Raw genomic sequence first — 16604 nt, forward strand, 5'->3', positions numbered from 1 at the left:
AATATTTAGTTGGAGCCCAAATCATCACACATTCTTTGAAGATGAGCTGCCTTGTGGTCGGTAAATCTGTCACACAGTGCAAAAGTGCAAAATTGATTAAATATCTGAAATTGTGGTGTTTAACCGTATCTCAATAACGGATCACGTTTCTGACCAAGAGAGATGATATCATACGATACTGGTGCTCCATGAGCCAGAGCAGTTCTCCTCTGGGGTAAATCCACATCCAGTCTCAAGTCTAGAAGCTTGTTTCATTCTGAAATCATGTCAAAACAAATCTGTGAATGCTTTTTAAGTGAAAATGTAAAACAAACAAATTAGTGAATATCAGCATCTCATAACACAATCAAAAATATCTAACAAATAAATAAATATACAATATTAACACGAGGGCTGCACATTCATGATGAGTGTAAATCACCACCCTGCTTTATTTTTTGTTAGTCACATATTTTAAAATAGGGTTACTTATACTTAAACATCACACCCACTTGAAGGACGAGTGACTTTCTGGTTGGGAAATTTGGGGAGGAGTGAAAAAAGGCAAACATAGTTCATAAGTCTAATAATACAATTACAGAGAAGAGGAAATAACTAAGTCCAAATGCCACAATTTGGGAATTTACTGTTTTGTGAGTCTTCTGTAGAAGCACTTATTTCACAAAATTGGTCATTTAAAGCATCAAATAAAGTCTCATGTCGCAAATCTTCATAGGAAACTTTCGATTGAGTGTCTTCAATAAACCACTCGACCATTACAAATATATTGAACATTTCCCTTTCAATAGTGCAATAGTGTTTATATTACATGATTAGAACTCAGCTAAAGCTCATACAACTGTAAAAGTACAAATGCCAAAAAAGATTACTCCTCAGTTTTTCATATTTTAATATTCGCTTCTCCTTTTAATCTTATAATAGTAAACTGAATATTTTTGAGTGTTGGCTGGACCAAACAGGCCATGGGTTGTTTCCTACTAGACTTACTAATCAGATATTCAAAGTGTTTAATGTTTGGGATTTGTTCCTAATGGTTACAACTTGAAACTTTATCAGTTTTGTTTTTGAGGCTTATGTCAAGCCCTTAGGTTGTCAGGTCTCAATATCATGTAATGTGTTTTTGGCTACAGCTCTGCTACAACTGGTGACACAGAAGTTTCCTCATGCTGCCTCCCTCTCCCCCACTCATCGTGTCCTTCACCTGTACCCACACTGAGCTGGCTTCAACCAGATACGGTGTGTGACGCAGATGTACAAGAATGTGAGAGAAAAGTGTTTCCTCATGTGTCTGCTGCTGTAAACACATCCTAATTAAGTCAGTCACACAGATTTGAGACAGAAAAGAGAGCAACACGTCTGGATATCTCTTTGGGAGGAGCCCCCTCTGGTGGTGAACGAGCGATTCTGCACATGGAATGTGGATAATTAGCAGCAGTGGGAACATTTAAAAAACCCTCAATCTGTATTTTTCACAACCGAGATGAGAAGTAATAGGATATGTTTATTTATAATGCGACAAGAACGATTTTACAGCTCGTTTCTTTATTGTAACATAGTACAATCTGGCAAACAGCTTTAATACACTATACATCAATCCCTTGCTCGAGTTTGTCCATTCATATGTAAGGTCTATGCCACACTTTGTCATTAGCAGTCTTTTCCTTCAGCTCTGTGATGAATGTGAAATCACTGTGAGATAAAAAAAACACACCACATTCTGGTACAACTCTGTACAATCTAAAATAAATAAATCACTTTCAAACAGACTAATATTCCTGGAATCACATTGGATCTGACAGATGTTTGCCTTCACGATGGAATTAAATCAAATAAAAAAGGCCAGCCAGATGTCAGGGGCCAGCACAAGCAGGAGACGTATTCAAGGCAAATAAAGACGAACGAGCGAATACAAGCAGATAAGTTTTACTGTATATACCCATAAGTAATATACTTATATATAATTTATTAGATTCCAAGTGTGATGTGTTTTTGCAGGATTCAACATTATCCAGAGCTCATCTGTCCCGACCTCCCACATGAGAGCTACATGCAGTACATACTTCATATGAACAAAATAGAAAAACACGCCTCATTCCCACGAGCCCACATGTACATCACTGTGTTTGACAAATGTTGGGGTGAAACTGATGCACATGACAAGGCTGAGAATGGCAAAAGGCAGATCTGTACATGGCTCTTGAGAGAAGGAACATGAAGATGTATGTTGTCCATCACTTCTCCGACACAGTCCTTAAAATCGGGTGCAGTTTTTTTTTTTTATTGTTTGATGTGTGGTTTTATGCGTCCCAATTTCTTCTTCGTAACTTCAGCAAGGAATTCCAAAAAGGCCGAGAGGATACAGCAATGGGGAGTCACCTCACTGAAATTGCCTGTAGTCTCCAAAAGACGGGCTGGGCATGGACGCAGGAGCAGGCTCCTCGGCGAACTGAGGCCCTGGAGAGGAAAAGAAGACACTTCAAATTGAGATTATTGCCAATCAAAGGTCTAACAGCTGTTAACAAAGTGGAAACACCAATTTACTCTTCAGCTCTTTCCAAATAAAATCCTTGACATCAGTTCTGTGATATAAACTTCAGATATCAGAAGTACAACTCACCGGTGGGGAACTGTGAAGACGCAAACCTAGTAAGCAAGATTCCAGCGCCCTCTATCAATGCCAGCAGAATACCTCCCATGGCTGCAGACCCCACCATGGCTACTGGTCCATCTACACAGGAACAGGAAATTATTACACATTAGTAAATGGACTGAATCTACAAAGCACTTTTGTAGCCTGATCAACAGCTGAAGCCCTTTACAGTACAAGTCACATTCACCCATCCATGCACACATTCATGTAGCTTTACTATATTCTGCGCTCTTTCTATCACACACTGCCTGCACACAATTTGGGTTCAGTATCTTGCCCAAGGACACTTCAGCAAGCAGACTGGAGGAGCCGGGAACCAACGACCTTCTGTTTTACCTCCTGAGCCACTCTTAGTACAAATCATGTCCTGAGCTCACATAAACCTTTAGATTAAACTTGGATGTTGACAACTTTATGTTAAAAGCTTTGGTTACAAAGGTCCGCCATTGTTGTCATTACACCGAAAAGGCAAAAATAAAAATGAAAGGTGCTGCTCTTGATGACATAAGTGAATAATGCTGGTAACTTAAAAGATCACCAACATCACAAGTCAATCAAGACTGATCTGTAAATGCTCACTCAGTCCTGGGAAGAGATTGAATCTTGGGAAGATAGTGAAGTGGGTATAGCCAATGGTTTTGCTTTGACTACAGTTAATCTAACATTAGCTGTAATAGCACAGACTTTTATAGAACAGGAGACATCTGATGTTTTCTTTTTTTATGTTACATGACTTCAGTTGAATTCAGGGGACGCACTGTGACATACACGGCTGTTTGCCATGGTGTATTTGTTTTAAACTACTACTAAACTGGTAAATAAAAGACTTCAATCAATATGGTGCATATGATGGAAGTCACAGTGATATGGTATTATGTTGCACAGGTCATAGAGTACAAGGGTACAAACTTTCCCCTATGTTAAACTAAAACAATCTTTAAGGTCATAATCTCTTCAGTGGTATGGAACAGTTGTGAAAAGTAACACAGATGAGCAGTTTATAAAAAGATAAGCTCAATCTCGTCCTGGGTTCAGTAAAACAGCTACATTAACATTTTGTATGAGGCATCTAGGTTCTTTCTCTTGACTTTCAAATGCCAGGTTCCTCTAAGCCTACTCACTTCTTGCAGCGAGGATAGCTCCAGTCATGGCCCCACTTGTTATCGAGTTCCACGGATCCTCCTTGCCTCGCACTTTGACTAAACCACAGTCAATCATTGAGAATAGGCCTCCCCACACTGCAAAGCTTCCTGCAACCACATAGAAGATTCACCAATTTAAAACAAGAGCATTTCTAGACTTTGTTCGGTTTGGTTGACACACAGTGTATTTATTTAGTATCGAATAACACAAGCGAAACTGAGCGTTTCAACAGGTCCAACAAATCTAACAGAAATCTTTGCATTTAGCTAGAGCTCTGTTATTTCAATGTGTCAGTTACACAGGCTGTTTAATCAACTTTTAAGTCATGTAAATTCAGTGGAATTATACTTGTTATTGGTAGAAATCAAATGTTCAAAGAAAAACTTGATAAAGACACGACTACTGATAAATAATGAGTAATAAACATTTTCTATGTTATAGCAGAGACAGTGGAATTACAGTGAGTGTATATCAGCCATTGATGATGGACAATGGCGTTCTAGGCCAGTTCCATTCTTGTTTTAAACACAGATAATAGTATAAAAATGTGCATAACTAATGTCTGCATTTAAACAAGGGCTGTAAAAACAGTATATTTAGCTTTATATATCATATATAACTATATTAAGTTTTGATGACATGATTATTTGCAACATACTAGCATACAGATGGACAGTAGAAAGCCATGATCAACATAGACAGAGGTCACATAAACCTCTTCAGTCCAAAGAGAGTATTTGATACTAAAGGTAAATATTACTTAAAGACAAATTGTTTATAAATTGAGGATTTGTTCTTACCTCCGAGCTGTGGGGCTCTGGTCTTGATGGCAGTCATGCTACCTTTCATTCTGTGGCTCATCCCCTACAAGACAGAGAAACACAAGGGTGTGACGAGACGAAACATAAATAGAAGTAATTGATTTAATTACTCAAACATCATGCAAATATCAATATGAAGTAAAGCTGATAATGAAGCACAGTACAATTATATACAAATATTTGACTGTATTAATCATCTGACAATGCCAAAACTGTTTACACTGAGCAAGAATCAACCAGGTCACATTTTGTATTTAGCTGTATGATGATAGGTCAATAATTGACTGCCTGGCAAAACAGAAGACAACAATGTTGACCTTCTGGGTTGAACTTACTGAGGGGGCATTTCTGAAGCCCTTCACAGCCTGGAATATTCCTCCTCCGATAGCTCCCATGGTGAAAGCTCCCCCACAGTCGTCCACAATCCTCCAGGGGCTAAAAGAACAACATAACATTTGCATTATGTAAGGTTCACTGACGTATAATATTCACACAGAAAACAGCCGGTGAAGTTGTAATTACACGTGATACCATTATCTATGACATGGTGTGTTGTCTTAACCTTCCTCATGCAGTCATGTCTGAGTTAGTAAAACCAAAGGTGGTTATGGAGGACACACACTTGTTAAAGCTAAATTGGAAACAAACCTTTCAATGCACTACATTTTAAACTGTACAAGCTAACCAAATACCCTCCTGCACAAGTAACAGTGACAGGGCTGGATGATATTGTCAAAATTATACGAAGATAATATTCACATCAGCCAATATCTACATATCTCACAATACTAAAAATAATAAAGAATAAATGTCACATTGTAATTTTGTCGAGTTAAAAAGGCAGATTAATGCTCCTGAGTGAAGGTTGTGGATTTAAACTCTTCTTTTTGAGCAGAGAAGGACGAAAACTTAGGATAAACAGCAAAACAGTTATAACAGTCAATTAAGTCTTATTCCTCCCACTGTGCTTCATGCGTAAGCATTTTATTGGTATATATATTAAACCTTTGCTGTTTTGCTATTGATGAAAATTATATAGCGCCAATTATTGATATTGTTTGATTGCCCAGCCCTAATATAGCTAGTTAAAAATTAACTTTTCAAATAGATAACACAATGTGACAGTATACTGTAATAACAACTTTAAGCCACTACCAGTCAGTAAAGAAATAGACACTTAAGTAGAACTAAGGAAATAATAATGTTCCAGCCTCTTTATGAGAAGTTATTACTTTTTATGGCAGCTCCACTTTTCCTATAGATATTTCATGAGCTACTTTACACAGCAAGTTAGTATCTGGTCCTGGGCGGTGTATAACATCCTGTTTTGTGAGACATGTACGTTGTGTTCACCATAAACAAACAGCTCTTCTATAACAAAGTACGATGAACCCACTGGTCTGATGACACCTACAGTAAAAGAGCCAGAACTGTCGTAATAACTCAATCACACACTTCAGATAATCACACGTTGGACAGTTTTTCTTTTCGAATCCCCCCAAATAACGTTGACTTCTCGGGGCTGTTGCGCAATCTTCACGCTAACCCCCATGATAGCTTGTATGTTGCTAACCCCAACTAGCTCCCACATGCTAAAGCAACATCTGGCATCAGGTGACTTCTATTAGAAAAGCTTGAAAAAACACAATAATATGATGTTTGCCTTTCATCGTGTGTCACCTGTCACGACAGAGATGAATTATGTATCTCGGTGAAATGACACGCGGGTGAGTGAGTAGACAAAACCGACAAGGTCACTAGCAACGTGATGTAGCTGCTGCGGTTCTAAGCGGTGCTAGCGCAGGTCAATGGGGAAACTAGCGCACATGCTAGTGCTAGCTAACTTGCCGGGTTTTCAGTGTACTGGGTTGAGTCGCGTTTTTAAGCATGAAAACATTGGCCCACGCGTCACGAGCTCGTTAACCCGCACAGAGGAACGGACGAGACCTGAGAAAACACAGCGGGGGAAAGGTACAGTTTGATTTTCAGGACTCACCATGGCTCTCTGGCATATTCCTCCATTTTGTTCTCTAGCTGTTCCCCCTGACGTAACCAGGAACTAACACTTATCTCTCCACTGACGTCACGATGTTACGTGACGTCAAAGGGGGGGGGGGTATATTCCGAGTGTTATAAGGTTTATTCATAAATGTGAAAATAGGACATAAACACAAACTGTTTAAAAAAAAGAAGATACGTGTTTTTTCGTAATACGTTTGATATTGTTTTTGGGCTAAATTTCTGATCCATAAATGCAAAGGACCCTGTTTTAAATAATTTCTCTGAAAGACGTTGAACAATATGAAAACCTATTTTCCAAATCATGCAACAAAAACCTAATATCTTTAAATTCTAGAGGATATTTATATGATTTATATGTATATTGTACACCCCTGGCTTGTTTGTTTGTATGTTCCTGTTTGTTTTTGTATACAACCCCATGTTCACTAGTTTCTTGTTCTGTTCCTCTTTTAAAATGAATAGTAAATAATAAATAAATAGTATTGTGTTTTCAAACGAAAACAGTGAGAGCATGATATCATCTTGCAGTAATAAGTCGAAGTAAGAAGAAGAAGAAGAAGAAGAAGAAGAAGAAGAAGAAGAAGAAGAAGAATGATAATTCGGAAATATTTGAGTGAAATACAAGTACTTTCTCAAGTTTGTTTTCTAGCACACTAATTGTGATGAGTTATATTCCACCGTTGTTATATTTGTAATCCTGTGAGTCATGCTTGTTAAGAACATTCAGAACAATATGGACCCACCAGCAGTCATTAATGTATCAACAAACACCAGCAGGTCTCTTCAGAGGAGGCACCGAAATAGCATAACAGATATTTTTTGTCTTTAGGGAAAAGGGGGTGAGTCAGTGTATCAAAGGAAGGAGATGTACTGTTATAGTTACCTCAGTCATTATAAAGTTGAAAAGGGTTATAAATGTATTAGGTAAGCAACCAGCTTTTAGGAGCAAGAGAAAGAAAGAATAAACAAGGCTAAGATCACTTAATGATAAGTTGTAAAGTCAAGAAAAAGTCAAATGAACAAAATATTACATCAGATAACAAACTCAAGAAACGTATATCAACAGGCTCGGCCTCCCGGAGTCTGTGCAGGAGGCGGTTCCAGATTCAAAAAGCAACAACAGCAAAATCAGGAACATTGAGAGACAACATTAATCATTAGAAGATGACGGTTTCCCTGATATTATGAAGAAATCTGCCAGATTCATATGGTGCTCCACAGGAGGTGACTGCTTTCACATCTCTGAGAGGTAACAAACTTCTGATCTAATAAGTCCTCCTCTGGAAAAGACATGAGACATGAGGAGAAAAACATCCAAACTGTTGATATTATTCCGGTGAAGAGTTCAATGACACAACAGATTGAAGAATGACTGTCAGCTGTTTGTACAGAGGCAGGCGTGTTTACCAACAGGACAAATGGGCAACTGCGACAGGACCCCAGACCCACAGAGGTCACAAAAGGCCTCAGATTCTGTTAAAAACCTTGATTTACAATTAACTTGAAAACTATACTATAGCATACTGCATACCTTCTGTGACTTCAATCCAGAAATGCATGACATTATACTGTCAACAGGGTTATTTTCTGCGGTGATCTCAACATTTTCTTTCCTCCTCCTCTGTTGGTCAGGGGAGCAGCTCCAGCCGAGAGACAGACCACTGGCCCGCTGCCCATTATTAGGAAGGAGAAAGGAATGACTTGCACAGCAAGGCTTCATTGAGAATGACCAAATATAGGCAATTTCGTGGATGTGGAGGCTGAGGCCGGGCGATGGAGACATAAACTGGCCTTTAGCTGCGGTTCTCCTCTTCGACTTTGAACACCCAGGATGATGGCTGCCTCCCCAGCTGCTGGGAAGACATGAGACAACTCCCACTGTTTCCCTGCAGCTTCAGACATGTCACAGAAAGAGCAAGAGATCATCTAAATGTTTCCCATCGCTGGTTGCAGAGGGACGGACATTTGAATGTGTTTAGAACGAGAGAGAAGTTCTTGAAATTGACTCAAGTGACTAGTTTCAAGATTCACACATTTACTGAAGGAATACAAGCACTTTAAATCTTATGAGGTTTATGCTGCAGGTTGGTTGCAACTGTGCATATACTGTGAATGTCTTCCTTAGAACTTCTATCTACTCAGTTTAAAAATATGATATAAAAATGTTCTTTGTTAGGTCACAGTGACCTTGGCCCTTGACCTTCGACCACAATCTAATCAGTTCATCCCTGAGTCCATGTGAATGTTTATACCAAACTTGACGAAATTCCCTCAAGGCATTTTTCAGATATCTCACGTTCAAAATGTGCAAATTCATATAACTCATAAACCCACTAGAATAAATGACAGCTCAACAGATATTAATACATACACACCTTGATTTATCGCACTGAAAAATATTGCAAAAGTCAGTTAATTTCATTTCACATATACTATGCATATTATTCTCCTTAATGATATCAGCCATGTATAACATTACAACTGTGACATGTCAGTGCAGACATACCAGGATCTTTTATTAAAGACATACAGGCTCTGTGAGAATCGGCATGTGTCATCAAATATGGCAGAGAATCTTCCTTTACACAGTACACAAGAGTGCCACTCTGATTTTTGACAGTCACATTCTGTTAGAAATGACATTCAGTTAAAAAGTTCAACGTAAATCAACAGGAGCGTTGATATAAGCCTGTAATGCTTTTCCGAATCCCTAAAAAAGGTTAAGACGCGTAGCTGTATTACATAAACAGTTATGTAAGATACTCAAACACCCAGGCTACAATAATCCTGTACAAAAAATAACATCAGATACTGAAGGACAGCCATTTGCACTTCCTGAAAAAAAAAAATGCATTATGTAATTATTTCCATGCTTAAACCCTTTCGTCATGCACCAGGACTCCGCTGGGCTGCTCTCCAATCTGATAAATCCTGCCTGAGATGTCTTGAGATTTGGCAAAGAGACACACAATCAAACACCACCTTGACCCTTTTTTTTTTTTTCTTACCCAGGTTTTCTTAAGTCAGGCCGCCATGTTTGTTAATTCCCTGATATTTCCGCCATTTCAGAATTCCCAGTTTGAAGAGATTTACAGCTGACAGGTACAAGGTGGCCCCCCTCTGCATAAATAAATAAACGCCAAATGAATATCCACTATATCATCGATAAACTTTTGTATATTAGAATTTTTTATAGAGTTACTTGAATCTCTTGTTAAGCTCGTCGCACACGCCCTACACCACGCTCACATTCAGATGCATACACATGCCAACATGTTAAATGATCGTCTTCATATCATCTAGTGCAAATAACCAGCAAAGCGTCAATATGAAGTGTAGAGAAACAAACTCATGGCACTTTCTGCAGTCGGCTGATAGGGAGCCCCGCGTCACTCATTCTCCACCGAGTCCTTTTGGTCCAGTGTTTGAGGGGAGAACTCATAGTGAGGGCTTTTCATCCAACACACTTATGTTTTACTTTCTCCATCTGTCCCGCTGCAGCCGAGGGAGCGTAGAGTTCATCTCCTTTGCGTCGGTTCTCCTCCCTCTCGCCTTTTTCACTTTATACTCGGACAGTAAATATCACTGCAACCACTTTGGCACCGCCACCTGTGGGAAAAATAAAAACATAAGTATGTCTGAATGTGCTGTGGCTAAGCAGACCTTCCCATAAATCCACCACACGTACCTTCTTGAGTCCTTTGATAGGGCTCCCTCTGATCGAGGCGAGCAGTTGGTCCCTTGAGTTCTTACCACGACCTGGAGACAGAGAGTTCCTCAGGGCGTCTCCATCCATCATAGGAGGAGGAGGAGGTGGAGGTCCACCCCCGGGAGGAGGTGGGGGTGGTGGTGGAGCCGAACCTCCAGCTCCTCTTCTGGGTGTCAGCTTTGGTGAGGGCATGGGTGAGGGCATGGGAGAAGGTTTGGGGGAGGCTCTGGGTGAGCTTCTTAAAGATCCTCCACCTCCAGTCTTGGGCACCTCCAGTGTCCCCTTCTTCTCCCCGTTGGCCTGGGCCTGCTTCTGCTCCTGCAGCCGCCGCTGTCTCTGCCGGTCCATGTTGCGACTCAGTATGTTCGTCGTCGTCATCCTGGGCCCGGCTAACTCGAAGTGATACCCCAGTTTGAGCAGCGTGGTGTTGTCTTTCAGAATCTTGGTCATCTCCATCTCGGTCTTCCCGCCGCAGATGTGACGCTGGTTTTGGAAGCGGAGCTCGGTCAGAGTGGAGTTGTGCTGCAGCGCCTGGATCAGGGACAGGATGCCCTTTCCGGTGAGATGATTGGAGTCAACATTGATGCTTGTGATGGTCTTGTTGTTGCGTATTGTGCCAGCGATGGCGTAAGCCACATGGTCGTCCGCGCGGCAGTTGGCCAAAGCAAATGTTTTCACGTTGGTGTTGTTGTGCAAAGCCCCTGCAAACTCGATGAGTGTTTTGGTCTTGATAACCTCTGAGTTGTTGACGATGAGCTCATTGAGGGAGGGGTCATTGCTTCGAACCTGCTCCATTTGCTCATCGAACATGCTCGACTCTTCGTCCTCTTCCTCTTCCACCTTGGCCTTGCTGTTTGGGCTGTTTTTGGCAACACAATTATCAAGTTTCTCTGTTTCTTTAGCTTTTTTAACTTTTCCTCTAGTAGAATCTTTTTCCTCTTCTGCATTCTTCTCCTTCTCTTTCACGTGGTCGCTGTGGTTTACCAGCTCCTCTCTATCCGTCCTTTTTTCTGCCTTGTCGTGTTTCACCTGCACCTCGCCCTTCTCAGACTGCTGTCGCTCGAGTTTCACATCAGGTGTGGTTTTATCTTCAGCTTTCTTCTCCTCTGCTTTTGGATTCTTCTCTTCTGATTTGCTCTCCTGGCTTTCCTCTACCTTGTTCTGTTTCTCCAACATTTTAGAGACAAGCCCTTGTGTCCTCATACCCTCAGATTTTCTATCCTTTTCTTTTCCTGCGTCCTTTTCACTTTTTTCTCGTAGCTTTGAGATGATGTCTTTGGTTTTGCTGTCATCTCGTCTCCTGCAGTCTTCTTTCCTCTCCTTCTCTCTACCGTCTTCCTTCCTTTCCTGTAACTTGGAGATCATATCCTTTGTTTTGTTGCCTGTGCTCTCTCTGTTTTCTCTTCTGTCTCTTATTCTACTGTCTTCACATTTCTCTTGGTCATTATTCTCCTCTTTCACGTCCCTGTCGTTGCTCTCCTGTTTCCTGTATCTACTCGAGAGCCGACTGCGCTCTTCTTTGGAGCTTTCGGTACCTTTGCTGTTTCTGTCGTCCACCCTGGTTTCCCTTTCGCCCGAGATGCTAGCTTGTCTTCGTAGTCCAACATTGATGTCATCGTTGCCCTCCTGGCTCAGGCCCATCTTCCTCAGGTATTCTTGCTTCCGGCTCTCCTTCTTCGGCTCCCCCTGCAGGAGGACGAGCATGAATGTGATGTGAAAATCCACATTACGTAAGAAAGAACACCAGTTAAACGTGAGTCAACACCAAAAACAATATTATTTCAACAAAAACCTCCATGTGCAGGGGTTTTACAGATAATAGCTTGTTATGTATGACGTGTACAATATGATACATCACCTAATCATACAAATACTGTGTAAATATTGTATTCCTGTAAAACAGCACCCCATCCATCCACTCACAGTAAACACACACAACCTCCCTGACCCATGTGGCATGTGTGTTTACAGTCAGCAAAAGGACAGGGATCCATATTCTACAGTGCAGGGACACACTTGCAGCGAGTAGCTTGCTAAGTGTTTGATTTGTGAGACTCCATCTGTTTGGCTGCGTGAGCCCACGGCCCTGGCAGATGTATCCTTAAAAGGCAGCGAGCGTAGGAGCAATCAACCAAGGAATTCCATTAGGCTGGGATTAAGAAGGTCCGCAGGGCTGCCGCTGCGTCCACTGAAGTGCCCCTGCTTTAAACACAGAAACTGCTAGAAATCTGGCTCCGTGACACTCCAATCGACGAGGGCTCTTTGTGATCAAAATATTTTATGGTGTGTCATAATATAAATGATTATTCACGTGTTTAAGAGGCTGTTTGCTGCGAGTAAGGAGACGATTAATAATGTGAAATGGATTCAAGCGCGCCTCAGAGGCGAAAGAAATGTTTTTCCTGGCACAGAAACCCACTCTGGGGAACAGTATTTATGAGCTGATGGACTGGACTCAGGGTGCATGTGGTCCACTTGGCAGTTTGCTTCAAGCTAAATGAAAAATGGAACATGAAAGCTATCATTAGCCTGGGACACTGGATGTTATGTAATACTGTAATCAGTCATATATTGTTGTTTGATTTTATAAACCCTTCACATGTGCAGGTTTTTTCTCCTGAAAACTTAAAGACAATAATGTATATTCATACAGATCATAAAGAGGGTGCTTCCCTCATGTAGAACCCAAATTAAGTTGCTACTAAAGAAGATAAGGAATACAATTAATTATACACTAACCTCAAATGACTGCTCCGTCTGACTGAGCCTCCCTTTAGTGTCACTCTCCTGCCTGCTATTCAGTTTAGCGTCCCCAACGTTGTTGCTCATAGGTGGCTGCGCAGGCTGGCTCTCCCCTTGGTCCGCGATCTTCCCGTCCTCCGGGTGGAGGTCAGGCACTTTCATCATGTCTTTCTCCAGCTCCTCCATCTCCTCGGGGGACAGGGTGGACAGCAGGTTGTCCAGGTCAGGGTCCTCGCTGACCTGGCGGCCTGTGCGGGTCAGGCCTCTTACCTTTCTCCTGGACATGGTGGCCCAAAAAAAAAAAAAAAAGATCTGGGGTAAAGGCAACACTCGAGGAGAGGAAGTTAGAGTTCTTTGGAGCTGCTGATGGTAGTTGAACAGTTAATCCCTTATCAAAAAAGTCAAAATATGGTGTAATTTCACTCCTGTGGTGAGAAGTCAAGTATTCTCATATAGGCCAACGCTGATGTCCTGCTGTCCCGTCACGTCCCGCTCACCAGAGGCATCAATCCTGGTGCAAAGAGGCTGGACTCGCAGTGCTGCAGTGAGGGGTACCAGTGACCGACTGCAAGAGGCTCGCATCATCAAAGTCGACTGTGAGGCTGGGACATTCTTCGAAATCCTATGAAAGTGCATGTCCATATTTAGTTCAGGGTGCACACTCCTTTAAAGGTAATGGGAAGGGCTGAAGTTTACAGAGATGCCAGAGCTGAGTTACACAGACTTTCTATTACACAATTCGTGTTTATATTGAGACTCGTTCCTGGCTGTTTGTTCAGTAATGATTAATGTTAACAGCTGAGAGTTCCACATTAGGTTTTCTGCCATAACCCGTAAAAATCACTGTTTCTTTTTACGATCTTTTTATATTCCTTGTTTCCTTGAAAAGAAATGTTCAAGTTCGAGTGTTCCAGGAGGCTCTATATAAACACCAGAAAGCCAGGGATTTAGGGGGAAACAGATGAGTTGTTGGATTCAAAGGTCCTTTTCAATAGGTGGAGTGAAATGAGAATATACAACTGTTTATACATTAAACTGTTAAATCGTGAATAAAATAAGCCTTTTCAACTGGAAAAATATCTAAAAGTTTCAATTTAAGTTTCAATTAGTCAGAGACAATTGAGAGAAATAAAGATTAATGGAACTGAAAATGTGAAGTTTACTTTGCAATATCAATAATAATTTAATGAAAAATAGCATGTTGTCAGGATTAAGAGTTTTTCCTCTGGTCTCCCCCCCCCCCCCATTGTTGGCCAAATAAATTAAATTGCAACTTTCCAACTGAACTTGTAAATTTCAATTTAGATTGAATTAATTAAAACATAAAGCATAAATAAAAGAAACAATTTAAATGAATTGACTTATTATAATATGTAAATAATAATCAGTGTGTTTAAAGGCACATTTTAAGTTTCAGGTAAGATGTACATAAATCCTTTCCATCATCTGAACACGTGACATTGACTGGAGGTTAATGTCGACATCTAGTGGTCAAAGTTTTGTAAACATTTCTCTTATCAAATGTTAAATTTTTCCTAAAGTAAACACGTCTTTAGAAATAGGGTTAAACAAAGGACACAGAAGACTTTTGTACTTTACATTCCAAAGTTAAATTTTATGTTAATAGAAATAAAACCTTTTCACTCGATCTCTTTATATTACAATGTCATAACATCCATATGACAACAGACAAAAACAGCCTCATCTAGACAAGTTATTTTGTCAACTGGGGTCAGTTTCATTAAACACACAAACTGAGTTGGTTTAGAAGCACAAATAAACAGAAACATCATGTCGGGTCAAACTACAGATGAAAGCATCTGCCAAAGAAAAGTCCAGTGTTCTCCTTGTGCTTTACAAAGGCTCAACAGATCTGTACACGTGGACGTCACCATCGGAATAAATAGTTTACTGTAAACTAACAGGAGTAACTTTCGTCTGATTCATTGCATGGTTTAGAGGAGAGACAAGACACAGCACTACGTCTCAGGGAACTGTGTGTAAGAAGAAAGACCAGACTTCTCCAGTCAGTATGTTTCTATAAATATGTGCCTTGTTTGACTTAAAGGTTGAGAGACATTACACCAAAAGTAAAGATAATCCAGGCATAACGTATAAGTAGTCAAACACATGTACAACACATGCTAGAGACATCATATTCTACAGTTCATACATGTTACAAGGGCACGGGGCTGTTGTTGTCTGCACAAGATGCTAAACTAGACCCGATAACAGATGAATTAATTTACAGGTTCAGGCCCTGACCTCACTGGAGCCCAAATCTGTAAAAAATTTAAAAATAAACTGAGGGAATGGTTTGACATTTTGGGAAATTCACAAATATCTGCATTCTCCTATCTGCACTGTACAGGTGCGGCAATATCACAAAATAAGTTTGTAATAGCAGAGCTGATAGATAAGTGCTAATGGGGTCATAAATCATGGGGTGAATTCATATTATTAGGTGACTATTAAATCTGTTTTAGAGTATTTTCATTTTGTAAAAAACTCTGGTGAATAAGTAACACAACAAAAGCAGATAATTTTGACTATTCATCTGATTTTACTTATCAGAATAATGTGTGAACACCAATGTCCTGTAAACACAGAATTACTTTTGTGTACTACTACTACATTATACTAATTTTACTTTACAACTTTGACTCTTTACTAAAAGATATTCTTCCGCTACAACATGAGTCTCATCAGTCTCGTCATCGGACTCTTGACAAGACAGGAAATATGTACGTTTCCCAAAATGTCAAACCTTTAAAAAGAGGTGAATAGCAAAATCTACTTTTTCGATAGTAGAGATTTTTGGCTTTGCAGCTTAGTCCAGAAAGTGAAAACCCATTCACAGTACAAGGAAACTTTGATGATTAATAAATAAAAAAGATGCCAAAACGTCATATCTCATGTTACAATAACAAAACATTGTTTCAAATTAACTTTAACATTTTCCTAAAATATTAAGCTGAAGAACAGATTTACAAAATATGTATTTAAATAGTTAATCTCTTTTTTTCCCTTCACGGTTAGTTATTGTAAGGCCGGACATTTTGTCTTTATTGAAGCAGCGCGACCCCTGACCTGATATGTTACAAGACAAAAAGAAACTTTATCCCTTTGTAAATCGTACTACCTGCCATTATGAGGTCAATGCTCAGAAAAAATTCTAAGAAGCAGGAGGAGACAGATAACATTTAAAAAGATAATTTCAAATGGGTAGCATGCTGATGTTAAGATGTTACAATAGAGCGGTGCAGCTAATATATTATCATGAAGTATTCAGTTGAGTCAGATATAAAGAAGAAGACGTAGAGACAAAGATGAATCTAACATGTGACTAAAGGCGTTTTCACAGAACTGGGAGAACCAAAACATTTGTATCAAACCATATCTGCCTTTAACCAAACATGTGACGTTTTTTAAAATCATACACACTTCCCTTATTTCCCATTTATTTTCACATTAGCCTCTACCACATTACAGATGAAGTAGGTATGAAGACATCTTG

General features: G+C 40.0%; 2 protein-coding genes across 2 annotated transcripts; both read right to left on the bottom strand.

Annotated features, from left to right (window-relative positions):
* Positions 1-1524: 1524 nt before the first annotated feature.
* On the bottom strand, positions 1525-6693 carry timm17a (translocase of inner mitochondrial membrane 17 homolog A (yeast)). Its single transcript, XM_034585090.1, has 6 exons — positions 6611-6693; positions 4950-5049; positions 4594-4657; positions 3772-3900; positions 2618-2728; positions 1525-2454 (listed from the first exon to the last, which is right to left on the bottom strand). Exons 1-6 carry the CDS (start codon positions 6634-6636, stop codon positions 2378-2380), a joined length of 507 nt encoding a protein of 168 aa, XP_034440981.1. The 5' UTR covers positions 6637-6693; the 3' UTR covers positions 1525-2377.
* A 2173-nt stretch (positions 6694-8866) lies between these two features.
* Positions 8867-13674, bottom strand: lmod1b (leiomodin 1b (smooth muscle)). Its single transcript, XM_034585888.1, has 3 exons — positions 13085-13674; positions 10325-12031; positions 8867-10245 (listed from the first exon to the last, which is right to left on the bottom strand). Exons 1-3 carry the CDS (start codon positions 13370-13372, stop codon positions 10219-10221), a joined length of 2022 nt encoding a protein of 673 aa, XP_034441779.1. The 5' UTR covers positions 13373-13674; the 3' UTR covers positions 8867-10218.
* Between the last annotated feature and the right edge of the window lie 2930 nt (positions 13675-16604).

This window comes from Hippoglossus hippoglossus, chromosome 5 (assembly GCF_009819705.1).
Source record: "Hippoglossus hippoglossus isolate fHipHip1 chromosome 5, fHipHip1.pri, whole genome shotgun sequence".
Lineage (NCBI taxonomy): Eukaryota > Metazoa > Chordata > Actinopteri > Pleuronectiformes > Pleuronectidae > Hippoglossus > Hippoglossus hippoglossus.